The sequence below is a fragment of the Clinocottus analis genome, unplaced genomic scaffold, assembly GCF_023055335.1.
Source record: "Clinocottus analis isolate CAN_PGR_092001 unplaced genomic scaffold, fCliAna1.0.p SCAF_4, whole genome shotgun sequence".
NCBI lineage: Eukaryota > Metazoa > Chordata > Actinopteri > Perciformes > Cottidae > Clinocottus > Clinocottus analis.
The window spans coordinates 16,927,114-16,945,522 of NW_027176153.1; the positions used below are offsets into that span (position 1 = coordinate 16,927,114).

Below are 18,409 nucleotides of genomic sequence, written 5' to 3' on the forward strand. Positions count from 1 at the left end.
ATAGAAACTCTGGCAAACAATGCATTGTTTATAATTCTTTACTCTTATTGAATTGGTCGGTGAATGGCACACACTGCTGCTGTCAGTGTGGCTCCAACCAGCGCAATCTTCCCAACCCCAATGCCCCACCTAAGAAAACAAACATCCAACACAAGATATTCCACTCTTTCTTATTTGTCCCAGAAACAACGGGGACATGCAGACTAAAGTGCAAACCAAAAAGTGAAATCATCTCTGGCTCAGGGTAATCAGACAAGTTCTTCACACAGCCTTCCAGTAGTAATTAGAGGGAGAATGATAGGTCTTCACAGTTTGCTTAAAGGAATGCTGGAGTTATGGCGGCCTTTATGCCGTGTATGTCTGAGGGTGTCTTGGTTAAGCTGTGTGAACGACACAGTGTATGCCAACAACTTTAGAGATTCTGAAATGGCTTCAATAACAAGCAACAGGAGCTGATCTATGTTGATCACAATGTCTCTCTGCTTGGGAGTCCTGTTTAAATGGTGAAGTTGGAGGGCTGGGAACTGAAACTGCAGTGTATTGTGCCTCCTACGCTACATCAGTGTTCTGGCTGCAGTCACGCACATTGAGCGCTGAGACAAATGGGAAGAGACAAAGCCTTCCGTGTGCCCCCTAAGTGCTGTGCTGGGAACACAACCTTGATTGGCAAGAAGACCTGGGGTTTTGGAGCAGGAAAGGCCGACCATGACCTGGCTATTTATTCAGGGTCACAGACCGCTGCTGCTGACTCTTTTTAAAAACATTTGACTCTGAGAAATTACAGAGTGCTGAGCCAAAGTTAAATTAAGAGAACTGTTCATTAAATGTCAAATCAAATTTGCTATTTAGAAGGAACAATCAACTTTACTACTTTCATTTGACTTTGGAAAATAATTTAAAAAAAATTGAATTCATACTTTGTTAATTAGACTGATGCAGCTTTTGATAATGTGTATTGATTAGCCACCAGAACAAACCAGCAGCCTCACCTCCATTATCAGATAATTTCCCTCGGTAGATCTTGTCCTCTACGACGTCAGTCCAGTACAGGGTGCTCTGGTTGAGGTGGAAGTCCAAAGCAATGGTGTTCCTCAGGCCTGGAACCAGCACACTGAACTCCCCCTTGTGAAGGTCAATCCTTCTAATCTCATGGCGGTTGGAAAAGATGATGAAAGGCTTGAACGGATCTGAGGGCAAAGATGCGGTACCAGGAAAAGTGTTAGAGTCTCAATACAGTAAATCTTATCCTAGAGTCCAGATTCACAAAGCTCCTTGTTTGTTTTGGATCAAATCCTGCTGCAGCTATCTCTGCAATTTCTTCCCCTCCATCTGTCTCTTTAAAAAAAAAAAAAGGGGGCGGGAGGTTTGCTGCTGACTTTCTGGAAACTATAATATCTTAAACACCGTGATACATTAAGATACTGTGTACTAGCAGAATCAGTATTGCGGAGCCTCTTCAGCACATGGAAAATATGTTTGCTATCAATTTGAAGCCAAAAAAGAGATTCTTCAGTTTGTAGGATTAAATAAACTGTTAAATGCCCTGTTTTACCTTACCAGTGCTTTTGCAGCTCTCCATGTCAGCCTCGAGCTCCCAGCCCTCGTAGCAGGAGCACTTGACACTGGATTTCTCCTGCTCACACTTCTGGCTACACTTGAGATGTTTGGCGCAGAAGCTCTGGATCTGACAGGTCTTGTTGTCGGCTCCCAGCTCCATGCCCAGGGGACATGAGCACATGAAGCCCTCCCCAGGGATGATGCTGCAGTTGTGGCTACAGCCACCGTTGTCCAATGAGCACAAATCTGCAGGCGCGAAACAGATTTAACAGGAATAAGTTTGAATATATCTGACACAGAAGAGTTGCATGTTCTGTTTAAGGTTTAACATCAACATGGAAGGTACAGGACAAATTTTTTTTTTTTTTTTTTTTTAATGTTGTGATTTATGTCAAAGGTTTCACCACAAAGTTTCTCGTCCGAGCCATCGGGACAATCGTCAGTGCCATCACACAGCTTCTCAGCAGGCAGACAGATGGAGTCGTTGGTAGCACACATGTGGTGAGACAACTTGCACACCAGCGCCTCACAGTTGTCCTCATCAGAGTTGTCCTCACAGTCACTGTCACCATCACAAACCCAAGCTTTGCTGATGCAACGAGCTGTAAACACCACAAGATAATAATTATCAGTGTGTGTTGTTTTAAGACTTTAATATATTCTTAGTGATTGCCATTCATTTGTTTGCCACACATTTAATAAGCCACAAACGAGCCACATAAGCGATGCGCAAATACATTTTCCACAGCTTGCTTCTAATTTGACTAGACAATTACTCTTTCATTTATTTGTCAGAGAGAGAGAGAGAAAAACAAACATATCTGTACTCACGCAGCAACATCGTTCAACGGTTCATTGACCTTAACATCTGGTACTTAAACCAGCTGAAAGCATCCTCACCAGAGTCCCTGCAGCTGAACTTGACTGCCGGGTCACACATGTGGGTCACACCCTCGCAGTTGTTCTCATCACTCAGGTCCATACAGTCTGTGTCCCCATCACAGCGCCAGCGCATGGGAATACACAGGCCGTCCATCCGACACTGGAACTCATCCACATGGCAGCCGCCTGGAGGACGTGTAGCTGGAGAGAAAACAGTGTGTGCACTTTAGCCAAAGAAGCAATAAAGTGCTAGAAGTCAGAAAACTGAAAAATAACTGGACTGGAATCTCAACCAGCACACAACACTCACACTCACACTCACACACACACACACACACACACACACACACGGCCAAAAATGAAGAGAACAAAGAACAGGCAATTCTAGTGATTAATTAATGTTTAGGTTTGCTGGGACGCTGGGTTAACAACCTGAAACCGAGCCAAGTCAAACAACAATGACACACAGCTCACTGACTGATTAAAAAGGCACCAGTGGCACAATGACATCCCCTTATGGCAAAGGTCAGCTCTTGGCACGGGTAAAGAAGGAAATGGACCGTGGACCTTTAAGCACAGAACTACAATTTACAGGAGGGGAAGGCGATAGCATTGTTTTTTATTTCAGCTAATGACTTCCAGACGGAAGGCCAAGAGATCCCCCCCAAACACACACACACACAGGGCACAGATTGCTCATTAGACCAACAGGTCACGCTGGGCCCCGTTATTGCATGCTGGGACCTACACAGTGAACAGGCGCGTATGTTTATAGGCACCCTGAAGAAGAAGTGCGATGCAGCGCTACAAGGCTGCCTCTGTGATTGTTTGGAGAGAAGTTAACCAGCAAAACTCAATGTTCCAAATAAGCCAAGCGTGGCCTCCGGCTATTTTAAACTCGGAACATGTAAATCCATATCACTGCAGCAGAGTCAAAACATCTGTGCCATTCTCACAAGACCATGAAAGAGTTTAATTGTTATCTAACCGCGAAACATAATCACAACCTGAACCGAGCATCAGAGAGGATTTGCTGTAAATTATGAGGAGAAGCCAGAGGGCAGGCAGGGGCATGCAGAGCAGAGGAAATGAAACGGGGAGGAGGACAATCCCGTCTTCATTGTGACAACTTCTTTACAACCGTAAATGGCAACATGTAAACACAGTGAAACACAATACATGATGGGATAAGAGCTAGATACAGCTGGAAAAAGTATAAACAATGGGGTAAAAAATAAAAAATAGACGAAAAAAAAGAGCAGATCCGTTTCAGCTTGGTACACAGTAACAGCTCCTTACCCTGGTTGGTGCAGTTGGCATGAGTTTCGTCACTGTAGTCTCCACAGTCATTGTCACCATCACAGGTCCAGTATTCTGGGATGCAACGGCCACTGTTGCATTTAAACTGGACACTGGAGCAGGAATGGCTGCAGCCTGCTTCATCACTGTTATCTCCACAGTCATTGTCTGTACATGAGCACACAGCATATTTCATTTTTCGGTTATTGGGTTGTTTCTGCAGCTTCACGGATGGTGAAGAAAGTCTGAGAAGAAGATTACCGTTATCACAGCGCCAGTTTATGTTGATGCAGCGGCCATTGGCACACGTGAACTGAGTCAGAGGGAAGCAGGTTGGATAGGCTGAAGAGAAGTCAAGAGAGAACATGTAAAACACATAAGATCTGTCATCTCAGAGGAAAACATGTTCTAAAAGCTTAAACAGTACAAATTCAGACTCACCACAGGAGTCTGGTTCATCAGAGCGGTCTCCACAGTCATCATCCAGGTCACATGTCCAGGAGATGGGGATGCAGCGCCCACTGGCACAAGGGTACTGGTTCGGTGGGCATGTGCGAGCTGGCAGGGAATAAGATGTAAAACAGGTAATGGATATAAAACGTTTTGCAATATCCCTGCCTCAACATTTAAGCTTGCAATGACTCAATGTTAAAAAAAAAACAACCTAATTTTTAATATTCTATTGCTGCAAAAAGTACAACACGAATCAACACACTCATTTTCTCTTGAATAAAGACTGTTTAAGACTGCTCTTTTAAAAAGTATATCGCTGTATTCTGGCCCATCCTGATCAATGCTGCAGATAAATAAACCCCGACAGTTTGTAAATTTATGCTGGCATCCACCGCAGAAATCATAACTGAATAATTTAACACCAACAGATCCTAATATGTCTGCTTTAGTTGCAACTCGTCTGTTTGTCCTCTTCTCCCCATTTTAACTATTCAACCATCATTGAAATACTCATCATCTAACAGCAATAACTCGAGTTGCACATCAAATAAATACATTTTTCATCAAATCTCGTATTTTACAAACCAAAGAAGATGATGAAAAACGGTCATGCTCTTTAAACTACGAAGACCTTCAAGTGTGTGTATGTACCAGAGCAGGTGGTGTTGGATTCATCTTCATCATTGCCACAGTCATTGTCACCGTCACACAGCCATCGCAGCGGGATACAGCGATTGTTCTGGCATTTGAATCGGTCCGCTGGGCAGGTGTGCTGGTCTGGTGGAAGAAAAAGAAGATTCGGTTTTGATTAATAAGCTTGACTATTTTGCATTTCATGATTTTGTTTTCATACTTTCTACATGATGGATTCCCGATTTGTAAATTAAGTAATATATATTGCAAACCAATTATTAAGGATTCATAGATAAAGCACTTATGGTTAACACGTGCTTCATAAACGTGTTTTAATGCTGCAATTCATGATTAATTCAGGTAGTTACTAGTCAGTTAAGTATGCGTTAAGCATTTTATGTGACTTTGCTTTACTAATGCTAAATAGTGTGTAGTTATTATAAAGTGCTACCGAGTTTTCTTCTGAGAACCAGCTTCTTTTTTTAATCGTCACCAAAAAAAAGAAAGTTTATGGCTTGAGAAAAAGCACTGCCCCCAGCTCTATTTTCCTGAGCTGTCAGACCTCTTTGTGCGGCCTCTCAGAGCACTTCTAGAATATCTGGACCTTTTTGAAAGGCACCGATGTCATCAGTGTGGATAAAGCGCTACCCGCACTTTGCCAAGCATTTAGTGATATCAAAGAAACGCGGAATGGATACTTCAGACATTTTCAAAAGTTTAATTTCTATTGCTTGAGCACCAAGCTTTCTGGTTTATCAAAGCTTTCTGTTAAATGTACTATAAAGCCTGCTAAATAATAATCTCACCCTTTAAATATGTCACTTTAAATGAAGTATAAAGAAGAAAGTAACATCCAAGGCAAATACGAGTCTCTAGTTCTCACTATTGCCTGATGAGGAGAAAGCAGGTCAGTTAAATTTCAATCACATTTTGCTGCATGAAAAAAAACAATCTTGGAAACTGTAGTTTGCGCTGTCGTTTCACGTTAGTTAAGACTTCTAAACAGACTTTTTGTTTATCCATGTGTTGCTGTGTAACCATGACAATGACATGGCAGACTTACGGCAGAGATCGGGGGCCTCATCACTGTTGTCCAGACAGTCGTTGTCCCCGTCACACTTCCAGCGCTCTTGGATGCAGCGGTTGTTCTTGCAGGCAAACTCGCCTGGCTGGCACTGCGGCGGGGGCACGTAGGAGGGGTTGGCTGGAGATGACATCAGGCGTAGGAGGAAAGACAGATTAGCCATTGAGAAAAGGGCTTAGCACCAAACAAAACAAAGCCTTTTGGATCCCAGGTCAGCTCACATATATAAAAATATAACTCCTTTTCAGATTTGGCAAAGATTGTGCATAGTATAGTTTGCAAATGGAAAGTACAGCCGAGATTCTTTAACAGCCTCAACTCCTGCTGAGTAATACATTTCCCTGAACCTTCGACATTGATCTTCGGTGAAAGCGTTCTACTGGTTGGACTGCTAAGTACCTTTGCAGGTGACATTATCCACATCTAGGATTTGATCGTTAGCGCAGCCACAGGACCTGCCGTCGGGAATAGCAAGGCACAGACTGCTACAGCCGCCGTTGTTAACGCGGCACGCATTGGAGCCTACAAGAAAAGCAGGAAATATCAAATGTTATCATTTCATCTATTTACTAGCAAATCATGAAGTGAGAACTAATGAGTAGTAGAGATATACCTTGCTGCTGGTGTGCATCGTACACTCTGATCTCAAAGATGGGAGGCCTCTCATTGCGAAGTAGGGTGACTGTCTTCGTGACCTGGTCCAGTTTATAAATGCTGCCGCCACGGTACTCATTCCAAAAAAGAAATTGTTTGTAATGACATAAGCCGAAGGCGTGGTTGAGCTCCTGCCCCTCAAACACCACCTGTTAAATCACAAACCAGATAGGGATTGGATCTCCAAATATTACCTGCGTTCCAACAAACTGATTACTCTGATTTTCTGAATAAACTATTAAATATAATATTCCCCGAGCGTTGCCAACCTTTCGCTTAGTGGTGTTGAGGTAAACCAACTCAATGCGGTCGTAGTAAGCATCCACCCAGTACAGGATGCCCTGGGGAATGTCCAGACTCAAGCCGTTAGGCCACAGCACGGTCTGGCTGGTCAGGAACACTTGGTGATGGGAACCATCCATCCAGGCTTTCTTAATCTTCCCTCTGTTGCTCTCAGTGGGGTCCTCCTCCCAGTCCGTCCAGTACATCCATCTAGGAGACAGGAGGTGTCATCACGTTCAAAAGTCGTGCGAGATAAGACTTTTGCAGCCGTCAAAATGTCTTACACTTTTTAGTTTGGAAAAATCCTTTGAAAGATCATTCCACCGATAAACAACAAAAAAAGGGAGTATCCAAAAATGCCTTGGAAAATCATCAGCTCACACACACACACACTCACGGACCAGCCTCTCCCAATACACTAAGAGAACTCAAACTAACAAGAAAAGTTTAATGCTGCTTCACTCAAAAATTACAACTGGATAAATAACTTCAACACATCGTTTATGAACAATTAATAACCATTAAAATCACAATCTCTTCTCCAGTGTCTCACCCATTCTGGGGGTCCACCACAATTGCACGAGGGTGGCTCATCTTGCCCTCAATGAGAGTCTTGCGGGTCTGAGAGGCCTTCTCCAGCCTGGCGACGCTAATGGTGTTTTTAGGCCCATCGTCTGTCCAGTAGAGATTACCTGCCATCCAGTCTACTGCTATCCCCTCCACCGTGTGAATTCCTGAGGTTAGCATTAGAAGTTGGTGTGAAAAAGAAATGATCAGCCGGCCAATTCAAGATGAATATGAAGAGAATAAAGTGAAAATCATATGGAATTATCAGACTGAATTATTTTCCTCCCTAAATGAATGGATTTTGATTTGAGAGTGAAAATATATTCCTAGTATCCTGTGCCAAGGCATAATTTTATTCTTACCCTCCTTAAGTATGGTGTCTCTCTCCGTGCCATCTATTTTCTGTCGGCCAATAATGTAGTTGGTGGCATCGGCAAAGTAGATGAATTCACTGGCAGCGTGGAAATCCAGAGCTCGTGGGTTCATTAGGTTCTCAATGGGAATCATGTATTCATCAGGCACCTTCGAATTCATGTCCATGCCCCTGATGATGCCAGGGCGACCCTTACCGTACACCAAGAACAACTCATGGTCTGGTTCTGCGGGCGAAGAACAAACACATATTCTCAATGAACATCTGTCAGCAGCATTACTTCAAAGCCATCATCATTCATCACTGCTCAAACCAAGAGGAAGGGGTTCATTTTTGTCAAAATACATTTTCCCCCATGTCTTGATACTCACTCTTGCAGGACTTTCCATCGCTGCCGAGGCTGAATCCAGAGCGACAACGACATGTACGGGTTTTGTGGCTGTTGCTCAGCAGACATATGTCAGAGCAACCTCCAGCTTTCTCAAACTGATCCAGGGTACAGGCATGGCTGCGCACTAAGCCAGGAGAGAAGCACACAAGACCAACAGTCATGCAATGGTAACTGCAATCAATAGGCATGGATCAGTTAGCAGTCAAGCCGAGTGCCTTCTTGAATGCGTACCTTGAGGTTGGCGCCTCTGGTGGTACACGTGTAGAGCAGCTCCCCTGTCTACTCGCGTCACCACCTGGAAGTCGGTGCTGTTGAAGCGGTTTACTCGGATCACGCTGGTCTTGGGGTTGAGGTTGCCTTCGTCCGAGTTGGTGGCATACAGGTAGTTCTCAAAGACAGTCAGCCCGTACAGGTGCTCAATCTGAAATGCAGTGAGACAACAAAGCAAAATCAAAAAAGTTGTTTTGAGCTTGCAACTGAAAGTGCTGATATTCTCGGTAAGCCCATGGTGCATGACTGATCGCTTTTGTGATATTGTTTGTGTACACATTTTTATCTTGAACGCTGTAACTTCTGCGTTTTTAAACTTTTCCTCACCATATTATTCATCAGTATCAAACTCCTTTTGACAAGTTCTAAAAATATAAAGAAATCTTTGACAGACAAAAACAGACCGAGCGATAAAGAGAGAGTGTGTGTAAACTTGGCACAAGCTTGCACGATGGAGCCATTTTCCACTGGCTGTTAAACAGAGATAGGTTTGATTTTTTTTAAGGGTCTATTCTGTGCAGCTCTCTTCTGTCAGAAAGATGTATGTTGTCGGGATCATATTACCTCCCCCACACGCAGCATCACTGCTATCCTGATTTCATTAAGATCATTACTCTGCTTAAAGTTTGAGCCAAGCTTCCCAAGGGCCGGACTAATCTGTTTAGAGCGGCACTAGCCAGGAAAAACGCATACTTTTTAAGTAATATGAATCAAGGTAATAAAAAGGTACTATTCCCAGGAGAGGAGGGATCTCTTTGCCTTGACAAAACAGGAGACAACTGGAAACCAGTACTTCCTCTAAAATATGATGATAATAAAATCAATGATGTTGCAGATTTGTAAAACAGATGGGTTTTTTTACTGAAGGACCTGAAAAGAAAGTCGGGAGTCTGGGCTATTGCTGCTTGATTCAACAATCTGAAATACATTTTTTTTTAAAGGGCATCTCACCAGCAGGCCCTGGATAATGGTGTGTCGGTTTTTGCCCTCGTAGTCGACCACTTCGATGTAGTCCAGGTAGGCGTCAGCCCAGTACACTAACCGGTTGACCAGGTCCAGTGTGATACCATGGGGGAAGACGATTTTGCTGTCCACCAGCTTAGTGCGGTTCTGGCCGTCCATGTCACAGCGCTCCACCCTCGGCGTAGACCCATAGTCTGTGAAGAACACTTTGCTGCAGCAGAAGAAGAGGAGGAGCATGGCAAAGTGAGCGAAACAGGAATTTCAATATCAAGAGGAAATACATGACTTTGGATGACTGCTCTTTGACTTCATGTATCACTTTGGCTTAATATTACACCATTGCCCACAACTGAACAATCTATATTAGTCACTATGATGGCATACAAATGGATTTCCAGGAGAATCAAAATAGAGAAGTGGTACGTAAGAAAGGGGAACTTTGTCAGTAACAGGAAAAAGAAACAGTGAACATGCAAGTGTTTCCATCTGGAGGAAGTGCTTTGATTTCTGATCGCCTGTCTGGTCAGCATGTCGTCGTCTGATCATCTGACATAGTTTTCCTCTCAAGTGTTGCTAAAACGGTACTGAGAGTATTATTGAGTAAAGAAGAGTGGAGGAAAGAACAGACCCCATAGCCGGGTCCAAGGCGATGCCTTTAGGGTTGTACAGCTCCTGGTCCAGAAGGGTCACGCACGTCTGGCCGTTCTTGTTGCAGACAAAGACCCGGTCGTCCACATCATCCACAAAGTAGAAGTTTCCGGTTAGCCAGTCGATAGCCATCTGTTCCACATCTGAGGGATGCAGAGAAGAGGAGAGGAGACATAACTACCGGTATTACAAAAGCAGAGCCTCATGGGAGTACAGCCATGTAGTATGTATTATAAATACTTAAGAATACTTTGACTATGAGCAAAAAAAAAAAAATCAGTCAAAGCAGTTTTACTAGCCCAGTGCCTGCAGAGGAGCCACATACACTAAAACAACATGACAACACACTGGAGGAATGAGGATCAAATCTTGCAGAATGGTCAAACACGGCTACCATTTGAGAACAGCAAGATCAATTTCAACGGCCCAAAACAGATGGGATTATTATACGAGCTTTGAGAAAAAGAAAACTAAACCAGAAACAAAAAGAAAAAGCGAACACTCTGCTGGCAATGGGAGAGGAGTCCGTCTGCTGTTTTTGGAGGGTTTTCCCACGTTTAAAAAACATTCATACCGATGCTAATTTTGGTGGGAAAAAAGGCATCAGAGATTACAAAGAACATACACAGACAACATACAGTGTCTTGGTAAAATGAGAATAATGTTAAAAATCCTGCATTCTGTATGATGAACACATTATTTTGAAGAATATTCATTTTTATGTTGTAAAGTTCATAAAACACACAAGCAAAAAGGGCTTTGATATGGCAGTGCAGAAACATGACAGATGAAGTGTCACTCTGACCCGTCCTCAAGTTGATCTCTAAATTCACCCAAAATACTGTTGCAACACCTCTTACAAAAGCAACTTGACATTGTGTAACTCCATGGCAAGCCAACCTAGAAAGAGGAAGCTTTGCAGACAGCTACCCCCAGCATTGGGGAGGGTAGAAGTGCTGAAGTGTTGAGAAACAAGTCTCACTCTGACATCCTCAGTCCTGTATGGCACTGGGTGCAGAAATCCCAGACCACAGGGAGACCCAGCTGTGGAAGGGGAGGCGTGGGGGGCTTGAGGATACATACAGCCTTATGTTTTAACAGCTGCCACCACGTTCTCTCAAAGAAAAACACCACCGTATACACACATACACATCACACAGGCTCACTACTCACACGCGTCGTATCAAAGTGACCACACGTGTCTCTCAAGTTATTTCAAGCAACAACTTTGATGTTGGGGTACACAAATGGGGTCTAACACCATCGACAGTGAGCCCGCAGTCAGCCTGTCCCAGAGCTTTGACAATTTAGAAAGAAAACATCTGCACTGGAGACCCACACCACCCCCCCCCACCCCCCCTCCCAAAAATGACAACCATGTTACTCAAATCATGTTGCTCAAACCATGAGCCAATGCAAGCTCCACAACAGAGCATACAGACATCTGGGCCTAATGTACATCCCCCCAACTGCCACCACACCTATCAAACATACACAGAGCTTCAAAAGGCCCGCCCCACATGGGACTTACAGCATGCCTGGTGCTATAATACAAGCAGAGCTGAGAAGAAGACGGGAAATCGGAAGGATGGGTTTATGACAGTAGTTGGGAAAGACAGAAATAGTGATGGTGAAATCAATCTGAACATTAAAGGTTCTGGTGCACCTTGAAGCTGGAAATCATTTATTGAACGTCTCTTAAGAATGTGGCCCTCTCACATCTAAATGGAGAGGTAACTGTTAATTCATGAGCTAGTAAAAAGAACATCATGGTAAGACAAAAAAAAAAAAAAAAACAGAGGGAGTAAAAACCAGTCTAAGATGTTTTATAAACATCAGAACCAAGATTCTGACAAAGGGGAAAGATATTCATGGAGTTGAGAAGGATAGTGATACTCCCATTGGTATCAGCTTTGAAACTACACTCCTTTAAAGAAATCCAGCTGGAAGTCTGGCTGCACAAGGCATTGATTAGACTGATATACAGAGTAGAGGGGCCAGTTGTGCAACACAGTGACTACAGTGTTGTGTAACAGTCTACAACTAGTGGACCAGCCAGTCTGTTGACATCCTTACTCATTCAGATTTTGGTAAGTGGAACGTTTGATGGGAAACTGAATGAACCCACCCTTTTCTCATCATTCAATCACCCTGCCCTCGCTACCCCACTTCACTTCCTGCTCTTAAACACCTACGAGCACACACTACTCTGAGGAAACGTTTCACAAACCAAGGGGGTCTTATTGGCAACAACAAACATGCCTTCTGCCCAAAAAGCAAAAAGTATTTACATACAGGGCCTCAGCCTATTTATTGGCACCTAAACTCAGAAATAGCACAACAAAATATATTCATGACTGCTGTTTTTTTTCTATTTGCATGTCAGTGCAAGTATTCCTGTATTTACATGGGCATAGCAGAGGGAATCGTCAGCATGCTGCATCCACAAAACTTCCTGTACCAAGAATATCCCATTCATCTGTGCAAAAACCCCTTTTGACACAGTTGACCTCTCATAGTGTTGGAGTTTAGCGGCAAATCCAGATCTGCTACAGGTAAAACAGATAGGTTATTGGCTTGAAAGGAAGATCTGATGACAGGGCTGAAGTCACAAAATCCAAACCATGACAAAAACAATGAAAACCAGTAGTGATGAGTGAAGTCCTTTAGTTAGAATTGACATGTGTTCTTTTGGTGCAGGTAACAGCTGAGATAATGACGCAGTACAATAGGAGCCTTTGCGTAAACTAGATGCACCTTAATCTAGGGGATCTCTACGTGTAACAATGGTGGAGGTTATTTGTGATCCTAATCCCATATGAATCTGCCGTGTCTGTATTTTGTCAAGTAGGAATTACCACCTTAAATTACCGACCATACTTCAACAAACACTGAGGTCATGTGATAATGTTAGCACCGGTCAAATCGGCATCTCTGTGGTTTTGGATTGCATTACTTTTTGCAAGGTTTTTTGTATTGTCCGTGCTAATGTGCAGCACGAAACATAGACATGTGGGGTACTTTATCAATCCCATGAGGCCCTCTGGTAATACTCGCCCCGTGCTAATAGGGATTTAGATGATTTTCACCACAATAATATACTTTTATAATGAGATTTTGACACAAATTCATAAATACCTTCTCTGCACTGACTTATTCTGCGGAAAACCATGAACAAAAGCTATAAAGCAGGAGGAAGGAGGTCAATGGGCAGAAGGACATGAAGAGAAGGGCTGGTCCCTGCTGTGGATTTCCGCTCGGAGGGGTGAGAGGATGGACCCGGTGGGCTCTGCTCCCCTTTTATCTTCCCAGTCAGAGACTCACATATGTAGACAGAGCAGGCCACATCTGGAGCCCTCGTCTACTTATCTGCCCTGCTCTCTCTGGCTCGCAGAAGCTATAAATCACTCTGTTCATGTGAACCCTGCAACCCCCCACCCCTCTCTCTCCTCCTACACCCCCCGCCCCCCCTGCCATAATCCATATCCATCCAAGGTCACCCCCTGGTCTGCCCACCGTACCTTTAGGAGTGCACCTGGGCTCTGCTCATTATCAAACACTGAATAGAGCAAACAAAGAGTTCACATTGGCTTCATTTATAGGAGCAGAATTGGTTTTGAAAAAGCAAGTTCCTATTCAAGAAAAGGAAAGGCAAATAGTTAAATCAAGGACACACAGGCGAAGGTTAGCTAACGTTTGAAGCAAAAGACCACAAGGAAAACCATACATTATATGCCAGAAATTACTTTTTGACTCAGCTGAGATCCACAAAATTAACATCTTATCTTATCTCAGCTGAAAGCCCAGACTGATGCAACATAAAATGGGGCGGGGTGGTTAGCCAAAGTGCAGTGTTTGGTTTTTTTGCTCCCAGGGTGACTGTCGGTCAAAATCAACCAACAGGCATGACTAGACTGTCAGGATTTTCCACACTGTGTTGTAGTTAAGGTGGGCCACCTAATCTGAAATCAAGACCGCCTCCACTAACATCTTAAAACAATTTTAGGAAATGAAACGAAAACCCCCCCAAAAAAGGTGCCATTTCACACAAAAAAGAAAATAGATGTAATGAGTGTGGCTATTGTTTAGCAAGCATTTCAGTAACGCACACACATCATCTACATCCATACTAGCACGCCTGAAAACCAATCTCACAGGACCATTCATGTAAACCTATGTTTACATGAACGATAGGCCCATGAACCTGTAAGGAGGGCCTATATTAACAGGAAGTAGATTGGTTGCTTAATTACAGAAATTGTCTGTTACTTTTTAACTGTTACCCCCCCCCCCCCCTCCCACACACACACACTGTACTTTAAAAATTAAGACTTTGGTGTTTGGTCAACACAGGTCTTTAACTAGCTTCCCCCAGTAAGACACACTTCGGCCTTCTCATTGTGTGTGCACTGCAGAGCCATTTCCTAAATTTCAAAACTGCACTTTCTGAATCCCAAATTAGATATTATTAAACGCTAGTTTTAATGAAGAAAGTGTAGTGGAGCATCAAAGGAAGACAAATAAGGATACATCAATAAATAGATACAGTTGCGTATTGTCAATGTATTTACAGATTGACTTAGATGTACAAGGGGTTATATATAAGCTTTGCATATTTTACATGTGCAGAGAAGTGGGACAGCACACAGTGTGTGCACAGTGGCAGACAAAATCTCAAATCATAAACGGTAATATGTCACCAAGTAATGGGTGTATGAGACAAAGGTATTTAGGTTGATGAATGCGAGTGAGTGTGAGTGTGTGTGTGTGTGTGTGTGTGTGTGTGTGTGAACGACAGCTATGAATATGTTGACCTGGCTGGACAGACTGGAATGTAGGGGCTGTTCAGGCTGACATAACCCAAAAGAGGAATGTAAATACCATCTGCATGACCACTCGCATATACACATACACACCTCCAAGGTACAGCAAATCACTACCTTCGTTCTCTCTCTCCCCCTCTCATTTCATTGTTCCCTCGTCTTCTTGGCTCCACTCTTTTTCTTGGGCTCCCTGTCTCCTCAACTCACCCCTATTCACCTCTCAGAGCGGGGGATTAAAAAAAGAGGTGGTAACACAATGAGGGCGAGTTGGGATATGGTCAACTCATAAGAGTGCAGTGAATCAACTGGAAAAAAAACCTCATTGTAGGATGCTGGGGTTCACTGAGCCCCTGAGCCTCGGCTCTGCCCCGGCTGTCAGCAGTGACAGCCGTTGCACAAGCTTCATTTGAAGTGGATATGAGCCAAGGCCCTTCTAATCATGTCGCAGGTTTGAGTATACACACCCGCCTTTCTCCACTTGTTTTCTTCGCGTCTGCCGTTATATGCCTGAGGCCAATTCTCGAGGGAACGCTTCCCACACGCACAAACATATGCACTCACGCACAGACCCACACCCTAGCTTTTATGTTTTGTCTACATTTCTGCCCCCATTCTTACAGAGCAACGGCTCTGGCACCCAGGCGAATGAAAACAAACCTCGTCAGGCTCGTAATCAGAGATGAATCATGTCAGCATTATATGAGCAAGCCTGCCAGAAGGAAGTGTTCACATGCTACACGTTAGTCTGTGTATTGTCCAAGAGATGAGTCCGGGAATCATGACGAGGCCTATGGCTTTGAGAACTACACACACACACACACACACACACACACACACACACACACACACACACACACACACACACACACACACACACACACACACACACACACACACACACACACACACACACACACACACACACACACACACACACACAGTACAGTCATTGGGACGACTTGTGAAGGCAGAAAGGACTTCTATAGGAAAACCGAATGCCAAATGTCATAGAATCAAAAAGCAATGACCCGCTTTGGGATACAACCGACAACGTTATACATGGACAGCATTAAACATGAGCAGGAATATAACTCGGGAAGAGCCCCATACAGTCAGTACATAAACCAAGCTACACAGTAGGTTCTGCTTTGCTTGTCGAGAAATATGCAAATTAATGCTTGAAGGCATGCTGCCAGCCTTATATGCATCATATCACTAGAAATAAGTTACATACATATTGCCTCTCCAGGATGATTTAGTGCCCTTGCTCTTCAAAGACAAACCTTTTGAAACGTAAAGCTGGACTCAGCATTTCTACTTGGCACTTTAATGCTGGTATGAGTGGCTTTCAGAGACGGAGCTGTGTTGCTTCACATTTTACATTTGTCTGAGCTAGCAGATGGAAAGTTGACCATTTGATTCCTGAGGCAAAGTACAAACATTTCACACGGGCTGAGCTGACAACTCAAAGTGATTATCGGAGCGTTGCTCGAGTGCTCTTGTGCATAGAAAGCATTTCTCTTCCACTGGTTGTTTACAGCAAACCCGTCATGCCCTCAAAGTACTTGACAGCATGTTTCTGTGTCAGCAGAAAGCAGTTTCTACAGTTTCTCGAAGCTGTTACAGTCAGTTTCATCAGTTTTACTACTACTCACGGTGCAGGCTGAGGGAGATGTTGATGGTGCGAACATTAGTGACAGTCTTGAGGTCAGGGATACTGGCGCACTTCAGCTGTGTAGCAGCGGGAGTGTCACCCACATCTATCCAGCAGACGGTCTCCTCAGCATAGATGAAGTCCATAGCCATCGTCTGCTTGGTGTGAATGGAGTGCAGCCGGGACGTAGAGCCACTCAGCGAGGTGCAGCGGATGTCATGGAGGTTAGCGATCAACAGCATAGGCAAGCGATCCACTGGCTCTGGGGAGGGTGATCGGGACAGGGGAGTAAACAGGCAGGGCAAGCACAGAAAGAGGATGAAATCGGGAAGATGGGGCATAAGGGGAGGATATGAAAAGAAGTCGAAGGTCAATACATCTCTCTCCAGTAAACAAGCTTGTAAAACAAAAGGGGGCTTCACAGCATGTAGATCTGATTATTGGATATAATACAGAGACATTTTCAACAGAGAGGTAAATCAACATTATTACATTTAATTAACTGCATCCTTCTTGTGTGTTGCACTTTTTTTAAGGTGTTTTCTCACCATTTTTGGCTTTGCAGGAGCGGTTGTCCGGCTGCAGCAGGTAGGCTTCCACACAGCTGCAGATGTAAGAGCCCTCAGTGTTTGTGCACGTCTGACTGCACGTCCCGTACACATTGCACTCATTGAAATCTACAGAAAGATGATAACATTAACACACAGTCAGTGATGAAATGATAGAAATTGTACAGCACTTAACAAAAAGAAGAAAAAAAAGGTTACTACCAAACTCTGGAACAGTCAAAACTACCTGGAGGCAAGTAGTTTGATACAAATGTTTAATCTTCTCTGCATGCTGCCCCACGCAAATTTCAGTCAGCAAGCAGAAAGTCAGAGTAACAGATGAGTTTGAGCATTTTACTTCAGCCAAGCGAGAATAAATCTGCCAAATCACCCACTCACCTTTGCATGTCTTTCCATCTGCAGAAACCTCATAGCCGTTGCTACAGTAGCACAGAGGCCCATCATGAGTCACAGCGCAGTGAAACTGGCACCCAAGGGAGGCACAGCCTGGTGCTTGTTCTGAAGCAGAGAAAAACAGAGACACAGAAAACATAAATACTGTGGAGGCTAACATGGAGGGGGGAGGAGGCGGGGGTGTAGCATTGCCAGCGTACATATCAAATTTAGAGGGCAAATACTTTCTGGACAACAATGAAAGCTTGTTTAAGTAATTGTATTCTTGATCACGTTTGTGTGCAGATCAGCTCTCTTAATGTTATTCTGAATCCCAGCACAATCGTCACAGACTCTCACTGTCAAATCCCATCACATCCCCACTGGGAGATCAGATAGGATTGTGTGTTTGCATGTGTGTGCGCTGGTGTGTGTGTGTGAGAGCAAGAGAGAGAGTGGGGGTCACACACACACACACACACACACACACACACGTGTATGACTGTGTATTCGTCCAGGCATGTGACAGACGAGCTGATGTGAATGTGCACACTTTGGGGGGCCTCTTTTTTCCCGCCCCCAGAGGGAACTCAAGGACACATCTTTTTTGGCAGGAAATGAAAGGGGGGCATCCACACATCCCCTTTCATCGTGATAGCTATAGAACGTGCGTGTGCAAGCAGATGTGTGTGTTTTTTAGGCTTGCAGATAAATTGGGTAGGGGAGTAATGGTGAAAGGCATCTGATAATACAAAACAAACGGTATTTCAGACAGCTTCCATTAGCTTTGAACGTCCAATAAAGAGGGTTGTGACACTCGTGAACTCAGGCTGATAAAATATTTCATTATTTAGATAATGTGTCTACGAAGAAGAGGTTGCTGACCCACATTGAGTTTGTTCTTCCAGAATTCAATGAAGCTTTTACAGATTTTA

The 18,409-nt window shown here is 43.8% G+C and overlaps 1 protein-coding gene across 2 annotated transcripts in view; it reads right to left on the reverse strand.

Annotated features, from left to right (window-relative positions):
• Positions 1–18,409, reverse strand: part of LOC137799975 (low-density lipoprotein receptor-related protein 1-like) — a 79,380-nt gene that overhangs the window by 31,918 nt on the left and 29,053 nt on the right. For both annotated transcript variants that reach the window (XM_068596906.1, XM_068596905.1), the window contains exons 4-24: positions 17,481–17,600; positions 17,082–17,210; positions 16,535–16,795; positions 10,037–10,199; positions 9,397–9,619; positions 8,407–8,596; positions 8,156–8,299; positions 7,774–8,010; positions 7,398–7,578; positions 6,832–7,054; positions 6,522–6,711; positions 6,308–6,430; positions 5,888–6,028; positions 4,843–4,968; positions 4,180–4,296; positions 4,000–4,080; positions 3,739–3,906; positions 2,458–2,640; positions 1,962–2,159; positions 1,558–1,803; positions 990–1,187 (exon numbers count right to left, since the gene is read on the reverse strand). In XM_068596906.1, coding sequence (XP_068453007.1) covers positions 990–1,187; positions 1,558–1,803; positions 1,962–2,159; positions 2,458–2,640; positions 3,739–3,906; positions 4,000–4,080; positions 4,180–4,296; positions 4,843–4,968; positions 5,888–6,028; positions 6,308–6,430; positions 6,522–6,711; positions 6,832–7,054; positions 7,398–7,578; positions 7,774–8,010; positions 8,156–8,299; positions 8,407–8,596; positions 9,397–9,619; positions 10,037–10,199; positions 16,535–16,795; positions 17,082–17,210; positions 17,481–17,600 — 3,642 coding nt within the window. The remainder of the gene's footprint in view (positions 1–989; positions 1,188–1,557; positions 1,804–1,961; positions 2,160–2,457; positions 2,641–3,738; positions 3,907–3,999; positions 4,081–4,179; positions 4,297–4,842; positions 4,969–5,887; positions 6,029–6,307; positions 6,431–6,521; positions 6,712–6,831; positions 7,055–7,397; positions 7,579–7,773; positions 8,011–8,155; positions 8,300–8,406; positions 8,597–9,396; positions 9,620–10,036; positions 10,200–16,534; positions 16,796–17,081; positions 17,211–17,480; positions 17,601–18,409) is intronic.